This window comes from Heteronotia binoei, chromosome 2 (genome assembly GCF_032191835.1).
Source record: "Heteronotia binoei isolate CCM8104 ecotype False Entrance Well chromosome 2, APGP_CSIRO_Hbin_v1, whole genome shotgun sequence".
NCBI lineage: Eukaryota > Metazoa > Chordata > Lepidosauria > Squamata > Gekkonidae > Heteronotia > Heteronotia binoei.
In genome coordinates, this window is record NC_083224.1 from 170524173 (window position 1) to 170551147 (window position 26975).

The 26975-nt window shown below is 43.1% G+C and overlaps 1 protein-coding gene across 6 annotated transcripts; it reads right to left on the reverse strand.

Moving 5' to 3' along the window:
- Positions 1-1079: 1079 nt before the first annotated feature.
- NPL (N-acetylneuraminate pyruvate lyase) lies at positions 1080-25202 on the reverse strand. Of its 6 annotated transcripts, none has more exons than XM_060232423.1 (12): positions 25093-25202; positions 21736-21846; positions 17937-18010; positions 16104-16191; positions 12932-12989; positions 7203-7278; positions 6004-6096; positions 5146-5294; positions 4073-4119; positions 2835-2919; positions 2374-2413; positions 1080-1667 (listed from the first exon to the last, which is right to left on the reverse strand). In XM_060232423.1, exons 2-12 carry the CDS (start codon positions 21798-21800, stop codon positions 1516-1518), a joined length of 927 nt encoding a protein of 308 aa, XP_060088406.1. In that variant the 5' UTR covers positions 21801-21846; positions 25093-25202; the 3' UTR covers positions 1080-1515. The 6 variants fall into 6 exon arrangements, with proteins under 6 accessions (XP_060088406.1, XP_060088408.1, XP_060088410.1 ...); XM_060232425.1 differs by having other exon boundaries at positions 21736-21842; positions 25093-25111; XM_060232427.1 differs by lacking the exon at positions 25093-25202 and adding an exon at positions 23086-23234 and having other exon boundaries at positions 21736-21842.
- Between the last annotated feature and the right edge of the window lie 1773 nt (positions 25203-26975).

Genomic DNA, 26975 nt, shown 5'->3' on the forward strand with positions numbered 1-26975 from the left:
AATGCTTTGCTAAATATAATTTAAACACATCACCTGTGACAATAGGATGCACTGAATGGGGAATATTGTTCAAACTGCTCTAAACCAATGCAGCTGATATTTTTAAAGGACACACATTTATTTATTTATTTATTTATTACTTTAGTCATTTATCCCACCCTCTCCGCAAGCAGACTCAGGGCGACTAAAGAGTCAATTAAAAATATTTACAATTACAATTTAAAACAATAACAATTAAAATACATATACTTGGTATTCATTTCAAAAAGGCTGAAAAGCAGTTTGAGGCTTAATCTCTATATAATGATGTCTTGGTCTTCAGAGGGCTGCCAGCTTCCAGGGGGGACCTGGGAATCTCCCAGAATTACATCTCATCTCCAAACGATAGAAATCGTTCCCAAGGAGAAAATGGATGCTTTAGACTGAGAATGGACTCTATGACACTGTATGCTACTAAGGTCCCTCCCATCCTCAAACCATACCCTCCCTAGGCTCCACCCTCAAATTCCTACCATACCTACCTACCCACCCACTACCTACCATAGTGGTATACTTTTACCTGTTTGTGAAGATCACCACAGAAAAGAAGAGGCGTGTCAAGCACATTGCAAGTGTTTAAATTCTGGTAACATCCAAAATGAAAGGAATGAAAAACTTTCTAAAGGCAACAAAATCAGCTGGAAATTAAACTGCTGGAAGCTCACAGCTCTCTGGTTCAGGACTACTGCCACAACTGTTTTCAGGGAAGAAGCAGTGGCTCTGTGGAAGTGCCTCTGCTTGGCATGCAGAAAGTCCCAGGTTCAACCCCCAGCATCTCAAGTTAAAAAGGACCAGGTGATGTGAAAGATCTTTGTCTGAGACCCTGGAAAACTGCTGTCAGTCTGAATAGACTACACTGACCTTGATGGATTGACAGTCTAATTCCATATAAGGCAGCTTCACGTGTTCTTTAGCCCTACTCTCAGCACACACTCCACATCTTAAGTCAGCAGTTAGCATTCCTTAGCCATGGGAGATGCTGTAGTTGGATACTAAAACATTCAGGAAGACACAACATATCTTGAAAATTCAGGCACAAGTTTAGATAATTTCCATTTTTATTGGTGCTTCTTAAATGTACAGGCTTCGTAAATACAAAGCAAGATTAAGGCCTACCAAATCTAATTACATTCATATTGCTCAATACTTTTCAGATAAAATGGCAGGAAATACATAAGAACTGGTCAATTCAACCTTCATTGCATCCCCCCTTTTCCATTTGTGGAAGAATTCTAGGATTTCAGTTAACGGTGCTTCTTCAGATAAGCTAGTTTCTTTGTGTGAGAATTGTCTGAACCCTGATGGGCAACAAAATCGCTGCTGTAGGGTTGTCAAGGTTAAAAAGACGTACACTGGGATGGCCAGAACAAATTCCTCCATGAAAGTTGTTCAATCAGTGCGTATCTCACAGATGACGTCTCAAACCACATTGGATGAACCAATCACATGGATTGGACTTCAGTGACCACACTGATGTTAACTATATGGGCAGTTCTTGACACACTCCAGTCTGGCTTTTACTTTGGCAATAAATTCCTCAGAGGCACTCAAAAGCGGAAGTCGTGGAGGACCCATTGGTATCCCTGAAACCAAGGTCATAACTGCCTTAGTCTGTGCAACGCCGAAGCCTAGCCAAAAATAAATGCAATGAGAAGTCATTAAAGACAGGTAATCTCTTTCAAGATATGACTCCCTCTTCTATATCCTCCCTATCACACACAGTGGCTGCTTCCACAGGAGCAGGAAAAGTCATCCTGCTATGCAAGTAGGAGCCAGAAAGGTAGAAGTCACTGTTCCCTCTAAACTGAATTAGTGTGAGCTAGCTCACAGTTTTTTAGCCTCCTGCTCCCTCATTTTTGTCTTGGCTCAGGAAGGATGGCCCCAGAGCAATCTAATCCAATCTAATTTATGCAGTAGGCAAATTGCTTGCTCGCAACTTTAATGCTAGTAGCTCACAAAGTTGAATTTTTGCTCACAAGACTCCACAGCTTAGAGGGAGCATTGGTGGAAATGTCCATTTTTATGTTTAAAGTGTTGCTAAATATATAGTATATGCACCTCTGTTTACTTTTAACTGCTTTATAGATACCGAAAATTAAGATGCAGTTGGACAAAGAAGTCAGAAAAATCAGAAAGAAGGAAAAAAGCAACCAGAAGAAAATATTACCGGGAATTTAAACAGGACAAAAAGAAATACTTGAAGAGAGCATATTTCATCAGGAAATTTCATGGTTGATGGAAGCTTGCGTAAATGCTTTTGAATTCCAATTCACATTATAATGTTCGAGACATGCAGAAAGGGCAAAAAAGAAGAAAGTGTACAATAGTACCTACCTTGCGCAATTACAAAGCCAAGGAATTCCTGAATAGAGAACTAAAAAAAAGGACATAGAAAGATTTATATTGCTGCATCATATTACATTCCATCTCTTGGATCCAACAAAGGAGATGCGGAAGAGCAGTAGATTGCCTGCCCCTTTTCAACCCCATAGGGAAGACAGGACTGGATCTAGCTCCTCCAACTTCATATGAAACAGATTTTCAACATTTTAAAATGCAGTTGCACAGGTACCTCTGGCAACTAGCCTGGATGAATAGCATGCAGCTCTTGTCCAGTGAGCAACGTGTGCCTGTTTTCACAAGCTGATTGTCCCCAGCTTATTGGGATACATTTATGGAGTTATGTGCTCTGGGGTTAGAATATGTGCTACATTCATTTCAAATACTTGATCAGGGGGTGGGGGGGTGGGAACATAAGCCTCAGTCATAACAAGGTTCACATAGAAACATTATACCTGATATTTTTGTGCTGAGAAGTGATCTCCATTGCTGAAAGCTTCCAGCAGTAAATTATTTGCCCTGCCCAGGTAATTATATGTGCTGTAAATGGAATGTGGGGAGAAAAACATGATCAGAAGATGTGTTGGCACTCTTAAAGCAGTTAATATAGATCAACCAAGGACAGCAATTCTGAACTTATCTCCCTACACAGAACTTGCATGGATAATGCCTACACAGATTTCCTTTATTTGCTCCCACTCACAGGTGTTTAGTCTGAGTATCCAATTACTAAACAGAGCTTCATCTCAGCCGACACCAGAGAACGAGTCCTCTACATGCTGCCCCTTCAATTACAGTCTCTGGAAAACCTGAATATTCCATGTAGCTGACAAGAAATGTGGGTCCTGAAGGATTTTTGCACTGGTGACCTCTTTGCTTAAGACCTTCCCATGCAATTAAAATTATGCAGCCCATCAACTCCACTTTAACATTAGCAATATTCCCAGAAGCCCCAAGCCAAGTTTCTGTGGTGCTGATAGCCCATTCACATTTGATTGGTAGGGGCAGGAGGAGAAATGGATGTTTTTAAAAAATGTGGCCATATGCATGTTCCAGCATAGCGGGAGCGGGGTGTGTAACTAGAAATAATGGAATAAAATGAAATAAAAAAACAAAAGTTCACAAAATAGATGTATGTGTGTGTACCTTGCTGTGCTCCTTGAAGCTTTTCTGTTTTTTTAAAAAGTGTGATTGCTTGTGCAATATAGGGTATCCTGAAAAGTGAGGAAAATATTTCCAAGCTTCAGTACTGGCACATACCTGGACTGTTCTGCTAGGCAGGTGAGGGTTAGAATTCAGCTAGAGTTAAATCCTCTCTGAATAATTTAACTCACAGCACATAGATGCCTGGTTAAATGTAGGCACCAACTTAGAGGCAGTTCCTACATTAATCTTCCTGAAGCCAATTCAAACAGAAGACTTTTCAGGGGAAACTCTTCACATGGTGAAGCCTGATGAACAGATACGTGCAAACCAACCCTGAGCCATGATCTTACTTACTCCAAAGATGGTCGAGTGAAGAAGTACAACAGGAAATGTTTACAGCTTATCAGATTAGGGTAGGCAGAAAAGGCCTGCAGTTAGGCAGACACCAGGACCATCAAAACAGTATTTGGCCAATGAAACACAGGAGATGTGATCGAGCAAATCAAAGAAGCATTTTTATCCCACACACAGAGAAAGAGAGACTGACCTGCCAACTGCCCCGTCTGCTCCCATTATCAGTGCGCTCAAGAGTTGCTAGAGAGGGAAAGTGTTTTTCTTTTAAGTGTTCATAATAAAAGCAGGAGTCCCACAACACCTTAAGACTAATGGAATTTATCCCAGCATAAGCTTTTGAGAGTCACAGCTCATTTTGCCAGCAGAACAGTGGGAGAGCCATTCCCACCCTCAGTGGAAGAAAAAATATATAGCCACGCTAAGACTTGCCACATACAGAAGAGCTGAGGAAATGCAGGGACTAGAGGGGAGGGGCGGCTGGCAGGTTGTCTGTACTGTGCTTCCTATAGTCGCAACCCCCTCCCCTCCTGCCACAGCAGATATTTATCCTTTCCCCCCACCACCATTTGCTCAGGCTCCCACCCATAGGTTCTTCTCCCAGTCATTCATCTTTATGCTCAAGTTACCCAAGGCTCCCCAAAACTAGGAAAGGCTGTCAGGTAGCTAATAAGTTCCCATTCAAATGGCTGATAAGTTCCTCATGTGGAATGAGCCTCTGAATTCAGAAAAACAACATGTTGCTTGTTTGGCTACCAGAAGAGGTTGGGATCCACCTAACACTAGATTTGCTCAATGGAAGAGCCTCTATTTGGCATGCAGAAGGTCCCTGGCATCTCCAGTTAAAAGCATCAGGTAGCAGGTAATGTGAAAGACCTCCACCTGAAACCCTGGAGGTCTACTGCCAGTTTAAGTAGGCAATGCTAACCTTGATGGGCCAATGGCCTGAGCCAGTTTCCTGTGTGGGTCTAACACAACAGACATTGGCTTGGATCCACTGTTAAAGTGCTTCCACAGTCTGAAAGATTTTTGCCCATGGAAGTATGACTTCCTTGCTTTTCCCTTCCAAATACAGCTCAAAATGTCACCTTAAAAGACATTTTGGAGGGCATTTGGGAGAATGAAGCTGAGAAAGGCATAATCCATAGGCAGAAATCCTTTAATTGCAGAAACATTCCAGTGCATCCAAAACACTGCTTCATCACCTGTTCTTTATGTAGCTGCCTTGTAGTTCTTTAACAAAGAAGTCATGGTATAGAAATCTCTTACCTCATCCACACCATACAGAAACACCAACTGGCCTTGGTTGTTTTTCTTGACACACCGTCCAAAGTCAAGGAGGTCTTTGTCACTGAACTTCACACCCTGAAAGGTAGGGATCTGTTCTTTCATCCCATCTAGTAGCTCTTCAACACAAACTGCAGAGAAAGAGAGGGAGGGAGGAAATAACTGCTTTGGAGGGTGGGCTCTATGGCATTATATTCAGCTGAAGTCTCTCCCCTCCTCAAACTCTGGCTTCTTTAGACTCCACCACAAAACCTCCAGGAACTTCCCACCAACTAGAGTGGCAACCCTACTCAGGACTGGCCTCAATGAGTTCTCCTTCAAAGGCCAAAGTAGGCCTTGAAAGAGACTCCCCCTGCCTTTTACTGACAGAACCAAGCTTGGTTGCCTAGCAACATCCACTGCCTAGCAGCTTCCCCAACTCTGCAAACTATAGCCTAGTGGGATGGGTGGATGCATGAAGGATGTTCAAGAGAATTTTCAACAAACTGCAATTTTCAGGATTCTTTGGTGGAAGTCATGACCTCTGAAGTAGTCCAAGATTATTTTTTTGGGGTGCCCACAACTATTTTAGACTTCCAAAAGTGGCCACAGGTTAATTTGGTTGGAAACCCTGAGTCAGGCTTTTCTCCTAGATGCAGGGCTTTTTTTCTGGGGGAACTTGGAGGAACTGAGTTCCAGAACCCCTTTGTGGAAACAAAATTCTCAAAAAATGTTTAAATATTAATGAGGGACACACGTGTGTTTCTCCTTCATCTTTATCTTGAGTTCTGGCACCTCTTTTTCCAGAAAAAAAGCCCTGCCTAGATGTAACTGGGAATGGTCTGGATAAGCAACACTTACTTTTTATTCTAGTTAGGGGAGGAATGTGGTAATAATAAAATGGGATGCCAGGAGCTTCAGATGCAACGTCACGCAAGAAAGCAACAAGCCCATCTATAAAGAGAGAGAAAGGTGAAGCAAGGAAAGTAATTGGGAACTTCTGCTTTTCTACATACAAGACTATGCGTATGTACACTGCACTTAAAAAAAAGACCACAGAATCAAAGTTCTGGCCTGAATTCCACAGTGTGTTTAAGCAAGCTGCATGTCATGATCACCTTACCTGCTCTATAATTCCTCTATCAGTCAGAACAAGGGCAAAGAGCAACACAGGGCTGCAAAGGATAGCCCCTCCTTGAGAACTGAAAACCACAATTAAGAAACCTAATGACAGACTCTCACAATCAAGGACACATCAATCTCCAACTCTAACATATTTATGTCCTTGTGAGGTTGTCCCCACCCCCCAGTTGAACCCTGATAGCATGACAGCAGGGTCAGATGATTGCTCTTAACACTCCATTATTAAGGATGATACATTTACACATCTACTGACAATTCTGACATCTTTATTTGCTTCATTGGTTTCCCCTGGAATTAAATGTAAACACTGATGACCTTATAAACTTAACTTGTTATTCGTGTTTGCATCTGTTAAAACATCTCATTATATTGTAGGCTTGTATGCTAATTTGCTGTTCAACCTCTGCCTTAATATATGGACTGGTAAGTTTAATTCCAGTTTGTCTGAGTACATGAATGTGTGCCAGTACATGAATGCTCACACCTTGAATAAAACTTTGTTGGTCTTAAAGGTGCCATTGGACTCAGTTCTATTGCTTCAGACTAACATGGCTACCCACCTGGATCCATCATAAATGACCAGTGAAAACCAAGACTCTCACAAAGCTTGATTTATAAACAATACAATACTCAGCGGTTTTTCAATACCTAACAGAATACATACAGCATGCTTATGTGTGTATGTTTTTTTAAAGGAATTCCAGTTAGGCAATGTAGATTTGGAAGCTCTTTCCAACGCCCAACTATGAGTAAAGTCTTAATTCACAACAATCAGCAGAAACTGATCATACATCTTGTTATACACATCCATACTGCTTTAACACCCTGATCACAAATACACAGTTGATGCAAGACAGTGGGATACAAGAGGAAAACCCAATTAGTGAGATCCAAGAGCCAATGAAGTGTCTACCAACCTTTGTTCACCTGTTTGAAGAAGGACGGGGCAATGACAGCTATGCCATCTGCTCCTATTTGGGCAGCATGCTTTGCCTGGAAAGGGAGAAATATCAGGAGTCAGAGGCATGTATGTGTACTGATTTAGATAATTATTGTCAGGTGACTCATAGAAATTGATACAGAAATATCTATAATAGCTTGTGCTAGACTAAATGCTTCTAAATGTAAGGACATGCAGGTTTTTGAGAAACCCAGAACACTTTATCTCCCCCCCAAAAAATTGTGTTGTCATATATACAGATAGATGTTTCTCCAGAATAAGGTAATAGATTATGTATTGCCTACATGTAACCCACCGGTTAACTAGTGCACCAGTCTATTACTCTGTAGCATAAGGAATACCCAGCATCGTATGATATTAAATGGTGAAAACAGACAGGATGTTGAGACATCTGTGATTAGATTTTTCCAGAGACTTCTAAAAGAGCACTTCTAGTCAGGCAGGGTCCCAGTTCAAATCAGAGCCATGCAAAGAACAGAGAAGGCATCTAACCTTCCTATTTCAATACATTTCTGTAATCATAACTACCCCACCCCTTGGACTGTTGTTACCCCCTTACAAACAAAGAAGGGAAAATGGTTGCTGCTCTTTTGTTTTTCCTTTAAAAAGAACTGATAACGGTTGTCCCAGTTTCTAGCTGAAACTGGCATCAGGGAGCAGACCATACTGTGGCCCCCCAAGAGAGAATGGAACTTCTCAAGTTTCACTTGCAGAGTGACAGCAGGTTTAAAGTTCTCACAACAAGGGGAGCTAAGCAGCAATCCCATAGTCCACACAGCAGCCAGACCCTGTTAAAACAGAGCTCATGTATGCTCTCAGATAGCAATAAACTTATGTCAAGGATTTGCTTCAACTATTAAATACTTCCTTGCTGTGTTTTCTGTACTTTCAGTTTATAAACCTGCCTTTCTTTCAGTGCAGACAGAATCCCAGGTAGGTAACAAGAAACAATTATAAAAATTATAGTAAAGGGGGCAACAGCACCCTAATTCTGGGGCAATCATAAGGTTTTGACCAAATGTCTATGCCAAATGTCTTCCTGAATAATGCATTACTCTTATAATCTTCTCTAAAGGCTTGCTTGACATGCTGGGAGGATATTGCCTATGAGATGGCAATCAAGGCCGCAAAGAAAACATACTTTGCGACCAAGATTGCATCTGCAAATTCGGGCCCAGCTCAATTATTTAGAATAATTCGGAACCTTACTTCATTGCCGCAGGGCAACCCAAAAGTTAAGGAATTGGAGATAGGCTGTGAGGCTTTTGCGAAATTTTTTGCAGATAAGGTCCAATCGCTCCGCCACGACTGCCCCGCCAACTTAGATGCAGTAAGTGAACTTGAGGCCCAATGCGTGTCTTCTGATTTAACCTTGGACTGCTTCGACCCACTCAGCTTGGAGGAAGTTGACAGAATTCTTGGCACTGCATGATCCACAACTTGTGACCTAGACCCTTGCCCCTCCTGGTTAATTAAGGCCTGCCAGGAGGAATTGAAATGTCCTATACGGGACATTATAAATCGATCCCTTTCGGAGGGTGTTTTCCCAACATCCCTGAAGGAGGCAGTGGTCCGCCCTCTCTTGAAAAAAGTTACATCAGACCCGTCCGTATTGGCACATTATCGGCCGGTCTCAAATTTGCCCTTTCTGGGCAAAATTATTGAGAGGGCTGTGGCGTTGCAGTTGCAAGACTTTCTGGAGGACGCTTCCACCTTGGACCCATGCCAGTCCGGCTTTCGCCCGGGCCATGGGACGGAAACAGTCTTGGTCGCCCTCATAGAAGACCTCCGACGGCAACTGGACCGAGGCGGCTCAGCGGTACTGCTGCTGCTCGACCTGTCGGCGGCGTTCAACATGGTCGACCATCGGCTGCTGACTCGCCGCCTCGCCGACGCAGGAATTCGGGGGCTAGCCTTACAGTGGCTCTCCTCCTTCCTTGAAAATCGGGGACAAAGGGTGGCAGTTGGGGGGAAGCTGTCTCTGAGATACCCTCTTCATTGTGGGGTGCCTCGGGGGGCAGTTCTCTCCCTGATATTGTTTAATATCTTTATGCGCCCCCTTGCCCAGATTGCACGGAGGTATGGGCTCGGCTGTCATCAGTACGCTGATGATACCCAGCTCTATCTATTGATGGAAGGCCGGACTGGCGATGTCCCTATAAATTTGGACCGGGCGCTACAAGCCGTGGCTGGCTGGCTCAGGCTGAGTGGGCTGAATTTGAATCCAACGAAGACTGAGGTCCTTTGCGTGGGCCGAGACGGACCAGGAGGGGAGATCATTCTGCCAGCTTTTGACGGTGCGCCACTGATACCAGTGCGCAGGGTCAAGAGCTTGGGGGTGCTACTGGAATCCTCGCTATCAATGGAGGCCCAGATAGCTGCCACCGCAAGATCCGCCTTCTTCCATCTCAAGAGGGCGAGGCAGTTAGCTCCCTTCTTGGAACGCGACGACCTAGCAACTGTGATCCACGCAACCGTCACCTCAAGATTACACTACTGCAATGCCCTCTACATGGGGCTGCCCTTGTGTCGAACACGGAGATTTCAGGTAGTGCAGAATGCGGCAGCCAGGCTGCTGGTGGGACTACCTAGACGGGAACACGTGCGGCCTGTGCTGCGGGATCTGCATTGGCTGCCGGTCGTCTACCGTGTTCGTTATAAGGTGCTGGTTATTACCTTTAAAGCCCTATATGGCCGAGGACCTGCCTACCTCAGGGACCGCCTCTCCCCATATATTCCCCAGAGAGCACTAAGATCCAGCTCCCAAAACCTCCTACAAATCCCTGGGCCAAGAGAGGCCAGACTGAAGATAACCCGGGAGCAAGCCTTTTCACTAATGGCCCCTCGTTGGTGGAACCAACTTGCAGAGATGGTGCGAGCCCTGCGGGACTTGAACCAGTTCCGCAGGGCTTGCAAAACCTCTCTTTTTCAGCTCGCATTCAAATCAGGACCAGACCAAATTGATTAATTATTGTAACTTTAGCCACCTTATGTATAATTGAAACTGATGTATGACAATGTGTAATTTGTGACTGATAGAAGTACAGCACCTACTTCTATCTATTTTTATATTTTTATATTTTTAAACTTTAATTAATTTATGTAATTGAACCATATTTTAAATTATTGTTATCTGTTTTAACCAAATCATGGCTTGCCATGTCTGTGAGCCGCCCTGAGCCCGCCTTCTGGCGGGGGAGGGCGGGATATAAGAATAAAATTTACTTTACTTTACTTATTTACTTTACTATTCCAAAGCAAAGGGTCTGGGTAGCAGCAGAATATCCATACAGGACAGACACAGGGCCTTGCTGGGCAGAATAAATTTGCTGTATGGACAGTGGCGTGCTGGAGCAAGCTTGTGAGCTGACTGGTAAATTTTCAGGAATTTTGTGAGCCGGCTGAAAACTCACTAGGAGCTCTAGGATGATGCCTCCCTTCTTTCTTCACATACTCCCATTCTCAGAGGTGGAATAGGGTAAACATCCTGTGAAGTAAATACAAGACGCTGGCTGGGGGCATGACATGCAGGCACTGCAGGGAACCAAGCTGTGAAAAAGGGTAGCTTAAAAGCATGAAGGAGGTGGTCGTTTCTTGCTCCGTGAGTTCAGAGCATGAGAGAGAGGGAGGCTTGTTAGTTATCCTTGACCTGAATCCTTGTAAAGTCGGCTGCTTTAAAAACCTGTCTCAGGACTCTGAGCTAATTTCCAGGGAAAGCACGCTAGTGAAATGCATTCTTCACACACACCCTCAAATATATTAATAAAGATTGTTCTTTTTCTTGTTTGTTTTGTAAGACTATGGGGCTGTTTTTCTAAGGGGGTGGAGAGACCAGTCTCAAAATAGCACATCAGAATGGGGGTTATGTGTTTGTTTTAGGTGGGAGTCCTTTTCTCCTCCGCTTTCTTATGAGATGATCTCCCGAAGTTGTACTGATAGCTAACTGGGGAGGGGGCATTGTCTAGGGTATATATATCCCAGACTCTGTTGGCTGTTTTATGTTCTGTAGGTGCCCAGGGGTGTGCAATAGACACATTCTCATTTTGTGCCATAATCTCAACTGCATTTTTTGCTCTAAGGATTTTGTGCTGAGAAAATACAAATTTTTGACTATAAATGTGCTGGTTATTAATACATTCCATGGATTCCCCTCCTCCCAAACTCCGAAGAAACCTGCATTCCTGAGCAATAGGAACTTCCAACTTTAGTGTTGTTGATCTGGGAGACCCGGGTTCAAATGTCCACTTGGCCATGGACCTTGGGCCAGTCATTCTCTCTGAGCCTACCATACCCTACAGCAGGGGTGACCATCGGTAGCTCTCCAGATGCTTTTTGCTTACAACCCTCATCAGCCCCAGCCATTGGCCATGTTGGCTGGGGCTGATGGGAGTTGTAGGCAAAAAAAACATCTGGAGAGCTACCGTTGGCCACCCCTGCCCTACAGGGTTGTTGTTAAGATAAAATGGAAGAGGAAGAATTATACTGTAATCTGCTTTGGGTCTCCATTGGGCTACAGATACAAGAGTTCAACAAAAATAAACAAAAGCATTCTGTGATAATCAATTGGCTGTATGTATGTATAGATCTATACCTGTTTATCTACCTATTTACCCATACATACATTTCCCACTCAGAAATCTGATTGTTAAACATTTACAGCACACTGCTGCATGTGGGTATATACTACAAGAGAGGGTCCTTCAAGCATGTACTGTCAACTCAGGGCAGAGGAGGAGTAAGAGAGAGCAGAAGTAACACTACAGCTGTTTGAGACCGGATCAGTTCCATGGCATTTTGTCTCCAGGAAGTCTTCCTTAAATACTTCCAAGAATCCAAAAGAAGCTATGCTGAAAGGTAGCCACGTAAAACACTTTTCAGACCCAAGATTGTCTCTGATTCCAATAAGCAACACAGGACCTGTTTAATTTTTTTAAAAGTGACATAGATTTATTTCCCTCCTCTTTGGGCTACATAACACGAGAGGGGGGCAGCTCTCCTGCAACTGTAATAGTTGCACAAAAGAGGGGATTTTGGTAGAAGCTGTTTCTTACCCCTGCATTTGGTTTTGCCTTTGCTATGCAACTGTTAAGCTAGTTACAGGAAAATCACCTTTATTATATACGGCCATCTTTTGTTTCCCTCTCTATAGAAGAAAAAAAAAAGAAATACAAACAAGCTAACAAAAAAGGAAATTTATCCCACCTTTCCTCCCTGGAGTCCAAAGCAATCTTTTTTTCTTACTTGCTAAGCACAGTAGGACTGCTAACCTATTAAGCCAACTGATGCCTATTGTAATCAACAACCTAGCACAGGCAAACCCAAACTTGTTAGGTCTTGGAAGCTAAGCAGGGCCAGCCCTGGCTAGTATTTGGAAGGGCAAACCTCCAAGGAATACCAGGGTCGTGATGCAGAGGCAGGCAATTGCAAGCCACCGCTGAACATCCCTTTGTCTTCAAGACCCACTAGGGGTCACCAGAGGACAGCTTGACTTGATGGCAAAAAGAAAAAAGAAATGAAGAATCCAAACCAACTGAAAGGCATGCAGATAGTGACAGTGTGACTTACTTACTTTACTTTGCAATTATGCTCCACCCCCATGGAATAGAAGTCCCTATAAGAATGTAGCTTGAAATCAAAATAAACACAGCCTCAACAAGAACCAAAAAATAAAGCAAAAACACCCACCAATCCCTTTGATTCTGGTAAACTCAGCGCCCCCACATGAATGATGATATGATCCAGCCTATAAGAAAAAGGAAAAAAGCTTTATGTTTTTTATATAGGGGCTGGGAAAGAGAGGAAATGAAAGGAATAAGACTGACAGCTTGTGCACCAACATGCATTCTGCATAATCCTTCTGACTGCATGTACATGACGCACGAACCCACTGATTAGCAGGGCTAACGACAGCAAGTGACACCAGATTTCCTTCTTTAAAAAAAAGGACTACTGCAAGAGGGGTGTGGTTGCGAGAGAAAGAGTAGGGGTGAAGAAGGGAGGTATCACTTCCTTGATGCAGTCTCCCTGCTCCACTGCTTATCGCAAGAACAAGCAGTCATTTGAAACAATGCCATGGGGAGCAGGGGAGCCCATGAGGGGACTGATCCGGAGCATTGCCAAGGTGGATGGGGTGACAGTAAGACAGCATTTACTCTGAAAAGCAGTTTTTGTTTCTTTTTAAAATGCCCCATCCATTTCATCTCTCCCTTCCTCAGAGCAGCATTATAGTTCTCTCTTCTGCATTTTTTCCCTCACAACAGCCCTGTCAGGCAGGCCAGGCTGACAGAAAGTGCGCAGCTCAAGTTCCCCCAGTAAGCTTCATGGCAGAGAGAGGATTTGAATCCACGCCCCCCAGATGCAAGCCTGACACTCTAAGCACCACACTGGTGAGGAATGTTCCCTCTAAGCTGTGGAGTCTTGTGAACAAAAATTCTACTTTGTGAGCTACTGCATAAATTAGTGCGCTCAGGGGCCATCCTTCCTGAGCAGGTTGAGCTAAGACAAAAATGTGTGAGCCAGCTCACATGAACTCAGCTTAGAGGGAATATGGCTGGCGAGTCAGTGCACTCCAAAAGGTATGAAATTGTAGTCAGCTGCACCCCCACCTCCCTGGTCATACAGACACATGGCAACAGAGACTCAATGCACTTACGACATCATTGTTGTGCAATACAAGGAGTTATCTATATTGTGTTGATGTGGAAATTTCAAGAGAGAATAAAAGGTAAAGGTAGTCCCCTGTGCAAGCACCAGATTGTTACCGATCTGGGAGACTTTTCTTGGCAGACTTTTACAGGGTGGTGTTGAGTACCCCCAACAAGCTGGGTACTCATTTTACTGACCTCGGAAGGATGGAAGGCTGAGTCAAGAGAGAGGCAGAGATACTTAAAACTGGAGATACTTAAGTCAAGAGATACTTAAAACTGGAGCTCAGAACAAAGAATGCTGTAAAATGTTTTTAAGGGAGGTGGGCAGGAAGAGGGGAAAGAAGGGAACACGTCAATATTCTCCCATCTAATTTTCTGCATGGTTACCTATTCTCTGAAGCTACATGGTACTCAGTGAAGAAAACACCAGCCGAGTCACTTCCACAGCATTGTAACTGCATATATTTTATTTAAAATATTTCTATCCCTCTCTTCTCTCAATCAACAGTACTCAGAGCAGCTTAAGCTCAGTTCAGAGTTTCATTTCACAAAGAATGCAATTCAAACACCAAAAAGAGGCCAAGCTATAACTTAAATATTCCCTGTAAGCTGTGGAGTCCTGTGAGCAAAAATTCTTCTTTGTGGGCTACTGGCATTAAAGTTGTGAGCTGTTGCATAAATTAGTTTGCTCTGGGGCCATTTTTCCTGAGCTGAGACAAAACTGTGTGAGCCAGAGGCTAAAAAACTGTGAGCTAGTATACAATAACTCAGCTTAGAGGGAACACTGGCTGTAAGCCTTCTGAGGTTGCCAGCCTGAAAACAGGTAAGATCGGCAGTGGCCCATAAACATACATTATCTGTTGCGGTTCCCACCTTACAGAATGGCCTGCCTGAGGAGATCTTTTCACAGAATGTGCAAAACAAAAACGTTTACCAGAGCAATTTTTGTAAGGGAAATGGAACTGTAGAATAATGAGGATGCTTTTACAAGGGAATAGGCTTGAAGTCTATTCTAATGTTTATGGTATGCATCAGGGTTCTGGAAAAAGAGGTGCCAGAACTCTCAAGAGGGAAATGAAGGAGAAACACATGGGTGCCCCTCATGAACTTTTAAACATTTTTTGAGAACTTTGTTTCTGCAAAGAGGTTCTGAAACTCCATTCTGCCATGTTCCTCCGGGGTGGTGGGGGGAGAAGCCCTGGTATGCATCACCTCGCTTTTATTGCATTATCTTCTACCTTTGTAACCCACTTTTTACATTACAGTATGTCATGCCTTATGCATTTTTTTGTTTCTATTATTTTCTAATTCTGTAATCCTAGAATAACGGTCCCCAATGAGGTGCCCATGCGCACCATTGCACCTGAAAGCACCTTTCCTGGTGCCTGCCAAGTGTTTTTAGAAAGCACATCAGCCAGGTGGAGCTCCTGCCAACCAAGACTTCTGATTGGCCACTGGAGATATAATTGACTGTGCAGATTAAAGTAATGCTGTTTCAGCAGTAGTCCCACAGTGACAGAGAAGAAGAGGACCATAGATTTATACCCCGCCCTTTTCTCTGAATCAGAGTCTCAGAGCAGTTTACAATATCCTTTATCTTCTTCCCCCACAACAGACACCCAGTGAGCTGGGTGGGGCTGAGAGAGCTCTCACAGAAGCTGCCCTTTCAAGGATAACTCTTGCAAGAGCTATGTCTGACCCAAGGTGATTCCAGCAGCTGCAAGTGGAAGAGTGGGGAATCAAACCAGGTTATTCCAGATAAGAGTCTGCACACTTAACCACTGCACCAAAGAAGGCATTTATACTAGCAGACTTTGGGGTATAAAGTGATTTATGAGTGTTTGTGGCTGCTGTAGAGGTCAGGTTAGACTCAAGTGACTGATTTACTCATAATGGAGATTAAGAACCCTTTCTTAAAACGGTGACATTTATTTCCCTCTATTTTCATCTACTGATATGAAATTTGGGCATAATAGCAGGAACTGTTCATTTACAGAAACACTGTCTATTTCCTTTGCCTGTGAGCACTGTGGACAAAAGGAGACTGTTAGGGTATTGTAACATCAACAGTATTCTGATAAACTATTCCCACTTCCTTCCCCTTAAACCCCTAAAGGAAGTAAATAGTGGGTGCAGATTTGCTGACTAACTGTTCTTGCTTCAGTAGGCAATTATTTTTCATATAGCAACTTTCCTCCAGAATTACTCACTTATCCTTCCCCTTGGCCACCCATTCCTCTGCCAGCTGTTTCCTCTCCTGAACACTCAGGGACAGGCCTTCCCCTGTTGTTCCATTCACTGTTAACAAAAAAAAAAGTTTTTTTAAAAAATTGAGAACACATAAAGAAGGTGCAATGTGTCCCTGTTTTAAAATAAGGAAGCCTGTTTCATGCTCCATTGCCATATGAGGAACAGTCTGCGTCTCTAAGTTCTGGGTTGTCAGGGTTACCAGACTGCAAGTGGTAGCAGGAGATTTCTGGGAATTACAGCTGGCTTCCAGGTTACAGACAGTTTCCCTAGAGAAAATGGCTGCTTTGGAAGGTGGGATCTCAAGCACTGTATTTCACTGAGCTCCCTCCCCTCCCCAAACACCACTCTCCCCAGACTCCAACTCCAAAATCTCCCAAGTATTTCCCAACTCAGAGCTGGCACCCTATGGGTTGGATATTTAGGAAAATTTCTACTAATTAAACTCTTTTCACTGACTGTCCCACTTGCAGTTTCTGGGGGTTCTCTATCCCCTTCAGGAACAGCACTTCCAGAGCCATTTGGAGCTGTGACAGTAAGCAAAGAAGTTTTGCTCTGCTAATGAAAATCCCTCCTACAGTGGAAAGCTCCCCATTATGGGAGCTTTCCTTACAAAGGCCCCTACAGAGGTGGACAATCTTAACTCCTAAGAAGAGCTTTTTCATGTCTAGAAGTTAATTATATTAATTCTACTGGGATCTGGTTTTACTTTGGCCATTTTGGATTGTCACTTTTTAAATTATCTTATTTTTAGGTTTTATAGTCAACCTCACCACCTTAGAAAACCCAGATTGGGCTGAGTTTTAAGGACTCCCTCACACCAATTCAAGCAGTGGTTTAAAGGAGGTTGGACCACTGGGTTTGTCTTTGCTGGCAGGGTTCTAGGAATCTTGCAGCAAGCGGTGTCCCAAGCTGCTCCTCTAAAGCAACCATTTTCATATTTTCTACTTTCAAGGAACTTTTCTGCAATAGTCTCTGCTGCAGAACTCATGCCTGGGGAGAGGGCACAGAGAGCACATCCCAGAGTGCATGCTCAGTTCAATTCACGCCCAGCTTGCCTAATCAATGCCTGCATGAGCTGAGTTGTACATTGTAGAAAAGGATGGATAGCAATGAGCAAACAGTTTGACATGGACATTTTCCTGTCTTTACTGGTCTTCTGATTTAGAAGCTGCTCATAAATTTTTAAAGGAACTGTTTGCAAATGTAGCCATGCTGAGACCTTCTTTGCTTAAAATGGAACATTTATACCCTACTGCTGTACCTTATATTGCCGCTGTATCCACAGTCATGGCTTCCCCCCCAGAATCCTGGGAGCTAGTCATCTGAGATGCTGAAAATTCCATTAGAGAGCCTTATGTCATTTAATTCTCAGGCTTGCCTTTGAGAAGGAAATGGCCATGAAGTTTGTGCTGAATACATGATCTGAATTGCCTCTGGTCTTATTTCCTTGTTTCTTGGAGGAAATTAATTAGGCAGTTCAATAATGCCTCACTTTAATTGCTGCTGTGCAAGCAAAAACTTTAGCTACCTGTGGCGTCTTTAACTAACCTACTGCAGCATAAGTTCTCATAGGCAAGGCCTTGCTTTAGAAAGACTTCTGATACCAAAAGCCTGGGACTGCAATAAACCAGTCAAGACATCAAGTGAACAGCAATTTTACCAAGTTTCAAAACACAGAAAATGCTGCTTTTGATATTGGTCTGTATGACTATGGCTGTCCATATTTGGAACCATAGCAGTTTTCCGAGCAAGATTAGAAAGGTGGGTACAAGTCACAAAAGACTATAACTTACCAAATACATTCTTCACACCTTGCTCATTTACCAGATAGTCCACATACTGGCCAATCATAGACAAGTTGATTTCTCTGAAAGAAGAAAAGAATGCTATGCAATAGAAATTATTGTGTATAGAATTCTTTGCACCTCATTGTTCATGCAAAGAAATTGTAGAGCTGAGAAAGGTTGCTAGATTAGAAGTTTTATGGTGACTTGATAACAGGACTATATTGTTCTTTGGTTACAGAAAATGCTTTGTACAATTTTCTAGCTTCCACCATTTGTCTTTCTGCCTCTCATCTACTTAAAAGTTAACCAACTTTTTCATAAAACCCATGGCTTAACCCTGGGGTGGCCAATGGTAGCTCTCCAGATGTTTTTGCCTACAACTCCCATCAGCCCCAGTCATTGGCCATGCTGGCTGGGGCTGATGGGAGTTGTAGGTAAAAAACATCTGGAGAGCTACCATTGGCCACCCCTGGCTTAACCTCTCACCTCTAACCTAAGTGTGGCCTAAGAACATGTAACTGGATCTGGCCATATTGAGAACCCTTCTACTCATACTTGGGTTGCCAGGTCCAAATCAGAAATATCTGGAGACTTTGGGACTGCACACCTTTTAAATGCCTTCCCTCCATGGAAATAATGAAGGATAGGGGCATCTTCTTTTGGGGCTCATAGAATTGGACCCCTTGATCCAAACTTTTTGAAACTTTGAGAGTATTTGGATGTTATGCTGCAAATCTGGTGCCTCTATCTCAAAAAACAACCCCCCCCCCCAAAAGCCCCAGATACCCATGGATGAATTCTCCATTATACCCTATGGGAATCAGTCTCCATAGGGAATAATGGAGGGATCAGCAGGCACCCCCCCCTCCCCTGCTTTCTGATGATCTTGAAGCAGGGGGAGGGCCTCCAAACCGGGGGATCCCCTTCCCCCACCTGGGGATTGGCAACTCTAACTCGTACACAGGGCTTTTTTCTGGAGAAAAACAGTGGAATGGAGTTCTGGAACCTCTGTGTGGAAACAAAATTCTCAAAAAACTTTTAAAAGTAAATAAGGAGCACCCGTGTGTTTCTCTTTCATTTTCCTCTTTAGAGTTCCAGCAACTCTTTTTCCAGAAAAAAAGCTCCGCTCATACAAATGCAAGTAATTCAATATCTGAATCAAAAGCAGGCTCCAAGGAATTCTTCTGGATCAACCTTAGGAAACATAGAAGCAGCACGTACGGTGTGTCAAGCTATAGCAAGATTTCCAAAGCAATCTATAGTAACAAACAAACAACAGATTTAGGAGATATAGCTTTAACCAGAACTCTGTTCCTCTCCTTTTATTATCACAAAGTACACAAGAGAGACTGATAGTCAGGACTCAGGAGAACCCATAACGGGCTCCTAATATTTGCCCAAACGTATTGACTAGCTGAAAAAGGTCAGCTTATGAATTATGCAGTCAGTGCTTCAGAGCAGGGATGCTAAAGAAAGCAGTTGATTTGAGCTTTGAGATTTTGCTGCACAACAAATACAAGGCAAAGGTTTCCTATCTAATCAGTGGCCCACTTCCCCTGGCAGTAGAAAGACTTGATAGAGGCGATAAGGAGAAAAACAATCTCCTCCTTATCTAGCTGGAAACAGACCTGAGGGTTCTTTTTAAGAAAGGTGAAAGAGGTACCATAAGGGGCGTTGGTGTCTGTGACATGCACACATGAAAGGTAGAGCCCCAGATACCCACAGATCAATTCTCTATTATACCCTATGGGAACCAGTCTCCATAAGGTATAATAGAGTGCCCAGCAAGCATTCAAACCCTGCCCCACTTTCTGATAACCCTGAAGCGGCGGGAGGGCCCTCAAACCAAGGAATCCTCTGCTCCCATCTGAAGATTGGCAACCCTATCAACAAGTAACTCAAGTGTATGGGGGGAGTCTTGTTTCAGGGATACTCCCCTGATCCACAGACATTTTGTGTAACCCTTTCTTCCTCTTTTAAGAGTGCTGAGACAGCCAAAGTAGAAGTTCTGGGGCAAGACATTATTGCTTCACATTTTTCTGCTCTGAGGTAATAATTACCAGTGTGTCACTCCACTTGCTGACCAAAGCAAACTAGTTAATCTGCAAAAACAGAATATATTTGTTTACGAAGGCAACAAATATATTTGTTCAAGAGGCAATACGGACTTTTTCTAAGATGAGTATCAAATTGTGTGGATGACCAACAGCATTGCTATTTCAACACAGCTTTATGATTTCCCCTCCCAGCAGATACTGGATTGTACTCTTCTGAAGTTGTCTTTTCAATTCATGACTTTCACTTATGTTTGAGCAAGACTTCAAGAAGCAGAAGCGGAGAGCACAGAGACCACCAAAGCTGTGATCACACATGCTAAATAATGCTGTTCCAATCCACTTTAGAAACTAAAATGCGGATTTTTGCCATTTCACACAGCAAAATTCAGTTGAAAAGTGCCTTGAAAGTGGATTGAAAGCACCTTATTTAGCGTGTATGACTGTACTCCAATAATAAGAGATAAGGTTGCCAAGTCCCCAACCCCCAGCCTCCAGTGGGGGACTTTCGCATGCAAGCCACTCTGGGCATTTCCGGGAAAACTCTGACTTTCCCGGATGCTCTAGGATTTTGGGAGGGAAATTTTCTCCTTCCAAATTGCTAGAGCATCCGGGAAAACCATACAGTTTTCCCAGAAATGCCTAGAGCGGCTGACGCATGATGTCGCCTGCCCGATGACATCACTTGCGGGTGATGTCATCGTGCCGCGACGTCAGGGGAGGTTCCCTCCACTGGCCCAGTGTGGATTGGGAACCTCCTGGGTGGGAGAACCCCTGCCTGAACCACAGCCTTTGCAGCCCTAATAAGAGAGCACCAAATAAAGCACTTTCAATCCACTTTCCAACTGGATTTTGCTGTGTGAAATGGCAAAATCCACTTTCAAACAATCTGTTATGAATAAGAAGGCCAACCTTTGTGGGTTGACTTCAGACTTACACAGTTCTACTTGTTTTTGTTTAATGTAGAAAAACTCCCATGGTCCATTAACTGGTTTTCAATTTGCAAAGAAAAGTGAATCTTCAAGATACTTTTACACTAAGCGATAAATGATCAGCGTTCAGTAACCCCAATTTATACTTGCTTATGAAGCACTTTGCAGGACTAGGCCAAGGTCCACTTAGTCCAGCATTCCTGAGTCCATAGGCTGCTGTGTACTCCAAGAAGAAGATGATGATGATATTGGATTTATATCCCGCCCTCCACTCCAAAGAGTCTCAGAGCGGCTCACAATCTCCTTTACCTTCCTCCCCCACAACAGACACCCTGTGAGGTGGGTGGGGCTGGAGAAGGCTCTCACAGCAGCTGCCCTTTCAAGGACAACTCCTGCGATAGCTATGGCTGACCCAAGGCCATGCTAGCAGGTGCAAGTGGAGGAGTGGGGAATCAAACCCGGTTCTCCCAGATAAGAATCCACACACTTAACCACTACACCAAACCAGCTCTCCGAGAAGAGTAAGAAGAAACAAGATATCATCACCTTTGATTTAGCACAAACAGATAACTCAGTTAAGGAACCAAGCTATATATGTCAGGGGCCAAATGCTTCTTCAGATTATGAAACCAGCACTAATTGACCATTGTCTTTCAGAAAACCATTTGATCTTGTTTTCTCCTTTTTGAAAAAACAAAGCAGCTAAGGAAATGATAAAACATTCCTCAATTTCAGTTAACAATACAAATTAATGCAACACTAAAGTAATTTGAAAGACCACCAAACTATAATTCCCTTATAAGCCAAGGAAATTGTTACCCATTTTGAGTCATTGGAGTGATGGTGGCCGCCACAAGGCCTTGCAGCTTCTTCTGTGGTGCCATGAATCAGTTGAGAGTGAAGTCAGGAAAAAGATTAAGAGAAATCTGGCTGGAACAAGGAAATAAGTTACTTTGAATGACCTCTGTTAATACCAAACCCTCACAAGAAAATTTCAGGACACAAAGAACTTGTAAACATCTTCCAAGAACAATACTCAGCCTTTGCAATCCCCAACACCAATACAAGATTTAAATCACAAGTACACAAATTGTGCAATCTTATGCAGAGTTGTTCCAATCTAAACCCACTGATTTATATGTATTTTTAAATTGTTTTAATTGTACACTGCCTTAAGAAGGACTCAGAATAAACAGAATGGAAATATCCTAGATAAAATAAAAATAACTATGGAAATCTAGTACATTTTGTCACCAGCTTTTCTATTAGATGGTTTTAACCGTTTTAATTCTTGAATTCTTGAACTTTTAACTATTGTATTGTGTTTTCTGTTGTTGTGATCTGCCCTGAGTCTGCTCGCCAGGGAGGGTGAGATAAAAATGTAATACAAAAACCTAAAAAAAAATAGATAATAGATAAAATAATAAATAAAATTACCCTTTAAGTCTGCAATCCTAATGATACTTTCCTGGGAGTAAACCCCACTGAATAACGTTGGACTTTATTTCTAAGGAGACCAAATAAACAGAGACACCCTCTGTTTATCAGGATCTACTTGCAAGTAAGTCCTGCAATATTCAATGGGACTTACTCCCAGGAAAGTGTCTTTAGGCTTGCAGCCAGAGCCCCTTTAAACCGCTTCCTTAAGTATCCCCAATACTAACAACATGAGAATTATTTCAGATTCCAAAAGTTTAAAGAGTTGCTCAGTTTAATAAGAAGACGACTAAATGGCTAACCAATTTCTGGCATAAGTCATTTTTGGTCGCCAAATCTTTGCCAATCAGACTAGATTTCTGAACGGCTGGTGATGGAGATCCTGCAGTTAGAAGGCTGTGGTTTGAGCACAAACTTCCCAAATGCATTAATCTCAGTTTGGAAAGGTTTTAACCTTACTGCTTAGCAGCCGATCAGTAAACAACCCCCGAGAGAGGCATTGCTTTAGCATAAGCATCAAGTGGTTCGTCCTTACAAGAAAAGGAAAAACCAACAGCAAAACAGATCTACTTGACAGTCAAATTTAACGCTTTTTCGATATCCTCTTCCCCCCTAGAATCGCTGCATCCTCGAATCGTCCTTTCCCCTAAATCTTCCATTTAAAAGCCAGCCCTGTCCTTCTAACCGCAGTCCGCAGCGCCCCCAAACCAAGTTCGCTTTCTTTTTTCTCACCCGGACGAGACTGAGCAATTGCAGCCCTGGATTCAATTAGCTCTATCAGTCAGTGTTCCTCTGTTTTTTGATGTGTAATCACTGAGCATGCCCAGCAGAACCGAGCATGCTCAAAATCTACATATGAAGCTGAAACCTAGGAACAGTTCACTGCTGTTGTGGGACTTTGCTGGGCGGTGACCGAGGGAAGCGGCGTGAAAAGAGTACTTTCCCAGCGGTAAATAGGGTCAGATTTTATAGAGAGTTCTTAACATGAGAGAGACGGCATAAACGTTAACGTTTATTATTAGATGTTGGCTCCTCCTGATAGATTTCTGAAAATTCGGGATGAGTAAACAACGTTAAAATAATGAAATAAATGAATTTGAGTAGAGGGATCCTCTGCGAATGGCTTTAAAATATAGACTTGGGGCTTGCAAGTAAGAGAGAAATGTAACAAATAAAAAGCAAGGTAAGGAAAGAATATGCCCCCTCTTGCCACCCCCCTCCAGAACTTACTTTTAAAAAAGATACAAGCAGGGGTCATTTTGTAGAAAAATAGGTGGTGGAGCTCATCCAGGGATTATTATGCAGCTGCACCTACTCAGTGGACAAGATGGGTAGGTGGGGAGGAGGGGGGCTGGCAGAAAGGTTCGGGAGCTGTGCTCCTGTGAGCTCCTGCTGATTTCAAGACCTGAATACAAGCGCATCTATTTCTTCAAAACCCTTCAAGGTTTTTGGTTGTGTTTCTGGGATGATCTCTAGCATTGTCATCTGTTGTTTAAGAAAGTGCCAGCATCTCAAGATGACTGCATCTGGTCATGTGCAGAGTTCCTTTTCCTCCAAAGGGAAGAACATTTTAACGGAAGGACCTAAGGGCAAAGTGATCCTGAAGGTATATAGCCTCCACCCCACCCCCCATCCCCAGTCTTTACAAAACAGCATGATCCTTGCCTGCTCAGATAAATTGTGGAATCCTGCTAGGGCTGAAGCAGTGAGCAGATGCTCAGGTATGCCTGGTAGCTGCAGGCAACACACACACACACACACGGTCACCATTGTATCCCACCCAGCAGCTCTGACAATATCCAGACTCCTTTAATCAAGGGACGGAGTTCCACATGATAACACAATGCACATCAAGAGCTCCCAATAACGCAATGTAAAGTTTACATGTGCAATGACAGTTGAGTTGACACTACCCGTGGGCATTCAATGAAATTGCTGAGCAGACAGGTTAAAACGGATAAAAGGAAGTACTTCTTCACCCAAAGGGTGATTAACATGTGGAATTCACTGCCACAGGAGGTGGTGGCAGCCACAAGTATAGCCACCTTCAAGAGGGGTTTAGATAAAAATATGGAGCACAGGTCCATCAGTGGCTATTAGCCACAGTGTGTGTGTATATATAAAATTTTTTGCCACTGTGTGACACAGAATGTTGGACTGGATGGGCCGTTGGCCTGATACAACATGGCTTCTCTTATGTTCTTACCCACAACCAGCTGAATTTTTTTCCTGGCAACTGATCCAGAAGGTAACATTGAGTCAGGATGATAAACTTTTCGGACTAAATGGAACCTGCATCCCAGCAATGTCTGGGCTGCCACACTTAAGACAGAAGATTTACTGCAATAAATACAGCTCACAGATAAGAGAAGGAGGGCAGGGAGAGGCACTTGTGATTTTCCTGCATTGTGCAGGGGATTGGACTGGATGACCCTGGAGGTCCCTTCTAACACTATGATTCTATGATTCTAAGTTTAAAAACACACACGTAACAGCATGAATGATACAGCTATTCAGTACAATGAACAGGTAGTTGAACTGTCTAGAGCCTTGAAATAAATCGGAAAAAAACTCTCCAAATGCCAAATGTGTCATCTGTCCCTCAAAGGCTGGCCGAGAAAGATAGTCCAAACCCACCACTTAAAGGCACAAGAGAAGAAGCTAAATAAGTCCTTGCAAGGAGGATTTTCCAAAGCCTGGGCACCACTGAAGAGAACACCTTGTAACTTCTTCCCTTACCTCAGAAAGGGAGGAGAGTATTCAAAGCAGAACTTTTGAATGGTGATCTGAAAAAGAACTGGCCAGTTGAACACTATTCTGTCTGATCTACCATAAAGGGAGGGAGCAGCATTTGCGCAGCACAGAGAGACAAGGGCTGTGGGTAGAAGATGATGGTTAGGGTCTATAAAATAAATCACAGGACCCGCTCACCCAGCTTAGCACTGGAGAGGAGTAGTTAGTGCTCTTAAAAAGGCTTTTTTTGTCTTTACCTGGATGGCCCAGATCTCAGAAGCTAACCAGGGTCAGCCCTAGTTAGTACTTGGACAGAAGACCTGTTAGGGAGTCCAGGGTCATGATGCAGAGACAGACAATGGCAAACCACCTCTGTTCATCTCTTGTCTCGAAAACTTTATGGGGTTCTCTTAAGTCAGCTGCTGCTACTTGATGGCATATTTCACCATCATTGGCATTGCTGAAATGGGAAAGGGATTTGCTGTTCACTTTTCTTTGAAAAGGGCCACATTGGTATTCCTGATGCGACAGCATCGGATTGGTCCTTAGACTCTAATAATATAAAAAGAAAATCAAAGTGTAAAAATAATAAAGGCAGAGTGAAATTACATTGGCTGTGGCTGTTTCCACACAGGCTATTTGCCCCAGATTTGATGCCATTGGGAATTACCACCCTCCTCAGTTCCCCATAATATTGTTGACCATTTGTGCTGTTCCTGGGGTTTCCCTAGCTTTTCTCGAATCTTTCCTAAATCTGTTTTGTTGTGAAGTTTGAGGAAAGATTGCAGCAATGGTTGCTGTATATAGGTGGGAAAGTTTGGATTTTCCTAATCCCACCCATACAGCAGCCTTTCCCCCAGCTGCAGCCACCCCACACACGCAGGGTTTTTTGTTTTGTTTTTAATTGGCAATTTCATATTGTTATAGCCATGCAAGACTGTGTATTGGGTTCACTGAATTCTCAAATTTTATTATTATTTTTTTTAAGTCTGTGACTCTTTTTGTTGCAGAGATAGAAGGGGAAAGTGCCCCAGTAAAGGCACTAGAAGTTTTTTAAAAATTAGACCTGGGAATACAGAAAACTTGGTACACAAATTGTTACACTACTATAGCAACATTTAATTGTTGGTTTTAAAAATACACACAAAAACTCCCAAGAAACTCCTGGTGACACCAAGGCAAGTGACTTCCGCAGGGATGGAATTCTAGCAGGAGCTCCTTTGCATATTGGGCCACTCCCCCATGTAACCAATCCTCCAAGAGCTTACAAAGCTCTTTTTGTAAGCTCTTGGAGGATTGGCTACATCAGGGGTTAACAACAATTATGGTGTGTGACCTAATATGCAAAGGAGCTCCTGCTAAAATTCCACCCCTGGGCTTCCACCAGAGGACTGGGGTAGAAGAACTTGCCACATGGAAGAACTATTGCCACAGTGCTGTATCAGCAGCCACAGCAGCAACTGGGAAGCTATGCAAGCTTGTCCCAGCATGGAAAACACTTGTGACTAGTGACACATGAGCATTTTCCCAGTAAGTGACTATGGGACACATGACCATTTCCATGACACAATTGCACTTGCCTGCAGGAGATCTGAGTTTTCATCATGTTAAATGTTGCTGGCTGAGTGCTGGGATGTCCCATTTTGGGAAAGCTGCTTAGATAACCTGCAAGAAATGAGTAATGGTTGTAGCCATTTTGTCAGCTAAAATTATTTAAGATGTGGATTGTTACAAAATAAGGATTTAACGCTAGAGGGCAGTGGATGCACAGAACAAGCAAAACTAAATCACTGAAGTAGATCTCTGCTGCTGAATGTTTTGGTTTTAATTATTTCAAAAATAAATTTAACATTCAAGCACACTTGCAGCCCTATCAGAATAGCACTCCA

Excerpts from the sequence above, each read along its gene's own strand:
- NPL (XM_060232423.1), bottom strand. The coding sequence starts at position 21,800 with ATGGCACCACAGAAGAAGCTGCAAGGCCTTGTGGCGGCCACCATCACT. Across the intron at positions 16,192-17,936 it reads AGGTGTGAAGAATGTATTTG|TGAATGGAACAACAGGGGAA; the intron begins GTAAGTTATAGT and ends TTTTGTTAACAG. Across the intron at positions 12,990-16,103 it reads GTGGCCAAGGGGAAGGATAA|GCTGGATCATATCATCATTC; the intron begins GTGAGTAATTCT and ends TTTTTCTTATAG.